Here is a 4,176-nt window from a genome sequence, read left to right on the forward strand (position 1 = left end):
AGGGTTTATAAATATTTTAGTGGTAAGATTTTTTTTAATGGGTGGAATAATCTGTACCAGGGCCCTCAGTAGTGTATCTATAATATCGTTAGGCTATAATATGAATCTAGTTCAGCTGACGGTTGAACAGAGTGAACGAAATCAAAAATAGATGAAATAATTTTTCCGTGATTTTTCGTTCTAGCACTCTATTCTCCGCTCCGGTCGATTGCGAATTCTGTGGTTGGACTGTAAGCTAGAGCCAAATGAGATTAAATACTTTTCATAGTGTGACGTTATGAAACCTCCTTGCCCAAATCTGTAAGATTGATGTATACTTGTAAGTGTGGTGTCATTTCTCAAATTATATGTCAAATTATTATATTAGCAATAAATACCTATAATGGCAAACGAAGCCGACGAAACTGTAAGAAAGCTTTCATCGCACAAAGGTGTTGTAGGTGTTGTCGTTGTAAATGGTGAAGGGATACCAATAAAGTCGACTTTAGACAACCATGTGTCCGTCCAATACGCCGGTCTAATGGGATCATTAATCGACAAAGCGAAAGCAGTTGTAAGAGACTTGGATCCAACAAACGATCTGACCTTCCTTAGAATACGAAGCAAGAAAAGCGAGGTTATGGTTGCACCTGATAAAGACTTTATCTTAATAGTTGTTCAAACTCCTATTGAATGACATTGGTCTAAGCCCTTATGGCCTTTTATGATATTCTGTTTTATCAATTTTACTGATTACTTTATTCTCGTTATTTATTTGTATTACTTTTGTTTGGTTCTTGAGTAGCCTTAAATTATAAAAATAAAACAACGTTACATGCAAGTTTTATTTACTAACTTATTATTACTGTAGAACCTGGCCACTCAAATATATTTAAAACAGGGACAAATACTAAAATAAAAACTACTGGAATAAATTAATCATAATCTACCAACCACCTGAGTTTTGGGAGCCTCTAAACTTCCCCAGTTAGAACCACGCATAGGCGCTAGTATCGTGGCCGCATTTTTCTAGTATGAAGTTGGCGTTCTTCTCGTAAAGCCGCTTAACCACTATCGGCAATGATCAAAGAGAATTAAAATATGAAAAAAAATGTATTTAGCGGCAGTCGTAGTCATTATATCGTACGCGCGCTATTTAAATAAAAGAAAAAAAAACAACGCCGCTGTTGTGATTTAGAACTAGCGCTGGTAATTCGATATAAATATTTATTTAAATGGACTGTACTTTATTATTTTATAATTGAGGAATTATTGTGAGTCCTCTTAGATACCTACCTCAATGTGCAAAAACGGGACAAAGATGAAATAGTGACCACTAACCTTAAATTTCCTCGCCTCTTCCTGCCTCGGATACAGCACCTTAACTTCTAGCTCGATGCACGGCTCGTAGCTCATTAGAAGTTCGTCACGGACGTTAAAAGGAGACTTATGAATCGAAACCGTTACGTAAGACGGAAAAATAGAACAAGGGGGTTTTCAAAGTACAAAGTGGCAGCACCTCTTCTTCGCAGTGGTCGGACGTAGACTCTCGACTCGTGTCTGTCGTTCGCACAAGCCGGTGGGCGTTGACAACTGTCACTTCGACAACTTGAGGGTATTTAGAAAATATAACTTTACCGGTCACTTCTATCCACCACCGTCATTTGCACATTGATCGCATAGCCGTGATTTCGAGGCGAAGTATGTTTACGTAGTTTCTGAATGTATGACCGTCGATCGTATGGGCACGCGCAAACTACTACACGCGAATTCCCTTTGATGCACGCCCAAAAAACCGACAAGTCATGAAGTCACCGATCGCCGTGATATGATATTTTACGTTTACGTTACGATACGTTCATATAATATTATGCTACCGGACTGAAGTATACCTATTAATTATGTTAGCTTAATTCTATTGTCGTCTTTACTATAGTCACTATAGTGTTTGAATTGCTGATTTGCTTTATGCGATATTTATATTCGAAAAAAATGAAGTGATATTTTAAACAAATAACTATAGTTCGATTAGTGATTTGCTTAATGCGATATTTTTATCCGAAACAAAATTAAATTATAACGCGATTAGTACGAGACTTATTTTTGTTAATTTTATTTTTCAAGTCGTTGTTTTGAGAGGTAATCGTAAAGCAAGTGTATCTTATAAAGTGTTCAAGTATGAAGAAAAAATCATTTAATTTTATGTAACAACATTTATATTATATGCTCCAATATGATAAAATATTCAACTTTATTATCATTAACATCAACTAATAACCAAATGTTGTACTTGGCAAATTATAATGAGTAATATTTTCAACCGATAAAATAGCGATATTTTTTATCAGCTAACTGTTAACTAATATAAAATATTAATTAATATCAACCAATAAAAATATCTATATATTTTTTATCAGTTATCTACTATCTAATATAAAATTTATTGACATTATTGACATCTATGGTATACATAGTGATTAGTGGTTTAATTCTCTTTGCAAAGAAGTAAGAACCATAGATAATACACTATATACTAGAGATAGCTATTGTTGTTTTTATTTTGTAATATCAGTGTACCTAGGCAAAGAGATGCCGCTGCGTTTTTTTTACGCCTGCTGCCTATTCGTCCCTAGATGGCGCTCATTATGTTTATACTGTTATTGAGACCGTATTGATTTCATAATATTGTAGTTTGCTATTTATTTGTAGATGGAAAGTTTTATTCGTGTGTTATGTCCGAAGGTTAACTTTGAAATGAGACGAGGCATACTATGATAAGTGATTACAACAAGCCGTGTTCTAAATACTCGCAGCTGCGCGCTAAGCCTGCATGATACAACGCTAGTAGTGAAGTTGTTTTACTTCATAGCGGTACCGTCTGCTTCATGCTACATTCGAATTTTCTCACTCTATCTCAATCAGACTCAATCTCCCTCCCCTCTTCCTTCATTTTCGTGACACTTTATTCCGTTTTCATCCGTAAAATTTTTACCCTCATGCGGGCAAAGAAGTTTCACTTCAAAAATGATCCTAAATTCGTTCTCTGCACCCTCAAGAACCTCGAATACGATATCCATATTGATAAAATCATAATTTTGCGCGGCAGCCAATTTGGATTTAAATAATGATCCCAAATTCGTTCTCTGCACTCTCGAGAACCTTGGATACGATATCCATATTGTTGAAAACAATATTTTGCGCAACGGCCATTTTGTATTTCAAAAGTGATCCCAAATTCGTTCTCTGCGCACTCAAGAAACTCGGATTCGATATCCATAATGTTGAAATCATAATTACACGTGGCGGCCATCTTGGATTTCAAAAATGACTCCAAATTCGTTCTCTGTACCCTCGAGAACCTCGGATTCGGTATCCATATTGTTGAAATCATAATTTAGCGCGGCGGCCATCTTGGATTTCAAAAATGATCCCAAAATCGTTCTCTGTACCCTCGAGAACCTCGAATACGATACCCATATTGTTGAAATCATAATTTGGCGCGGCCGCCATCTTGGATTTCATAAATGATCACAAATTCGTTCTCAGCACCCTCTAGAACCTCGGATACGATACCCATATTGTTGAAATCATAATTTTGCGCGGCGGCCATCTTGGATTTAAAAAATGATCCCAAAATCGTTCTCTGCACCCTCGATAACCTCGGATACGATACCCATATTGCTGAAATTATAATTTTGCGCGGCGGCCGTCTTAGATTTCAAAAATGATCCTAAACTCGTTCTCTGCACCCTCGATAACCTCGGATACGATACCCATATTGCTGAAATCATAATTTTTCGCGGCGGCCATCTTGGATTTAAAAAAAAAACTGCGTTTACTGCACCCGACGTTATGTGACAGAATTGCCATCTAAAGTTCTAACATTTAACTACTAAACGAATACATCAACCAATTATCAAAAATACATAGGTATTAAAAAAAACAAAATTCAAACCTGCTAAAGTATCAAATTCATTTGATTCCCGCAATTAACTGTAAGTACGTGTATGTGTTTGAGCGGTGTCGGTGTAGTGGTGCGATTCGATACCTCTCTGTTTTGAGAACGCGTCCTTAACCTCTTACCGTCTCTAATCAGAACACATAGCTATTAGTTACGTACAACATAACAATGTCCCTTTATTTAATATTTGGGTACTCTAATAGCTAGCCTATTATAGGAAGTCCTGGTAGGAACTC

At 36.3% G+C, this 4,176-nt stretch overlaps 1 protein-coding gene across 1 annotated transcript; it reads left to right on the forward strand.

The window, feature by feature from the left end:
* Positions 1 to 324: 324 nt before the first annotated feature.
* LOC126979840 (dynein light chain roadblock-type 2-like) lies at positions 325 to 826 on the forward strand. The gene has a single exon (XM_050829402.1). It carries the CDS (start codon positions 383 to 385, stop codon positions 674 to 676), a length of 294 nt encoding a protein of 97 aa, XP_050685359.1. The 5' UTR covers positions 325 to 382; the 3' UTR covers positions 677 to 826.
* The last annotated feature ends 3,350 nt before the right edge of the window (positions 827 to 4,176 follow it).

This window comes from Leptidea sinapis, chromosome 4, assembly GCF_905404315.1.
Source record: "Leptidea sinapis chromosome 4, ilLepSina1.1, whole genome shotgun sequence".
Lineage (NCBI taxonomy): Eukaryota > Metazoa > Arthropoda > Insecta > Lepidoptera > Pieridae > Leptidea > Leptidea sinapis.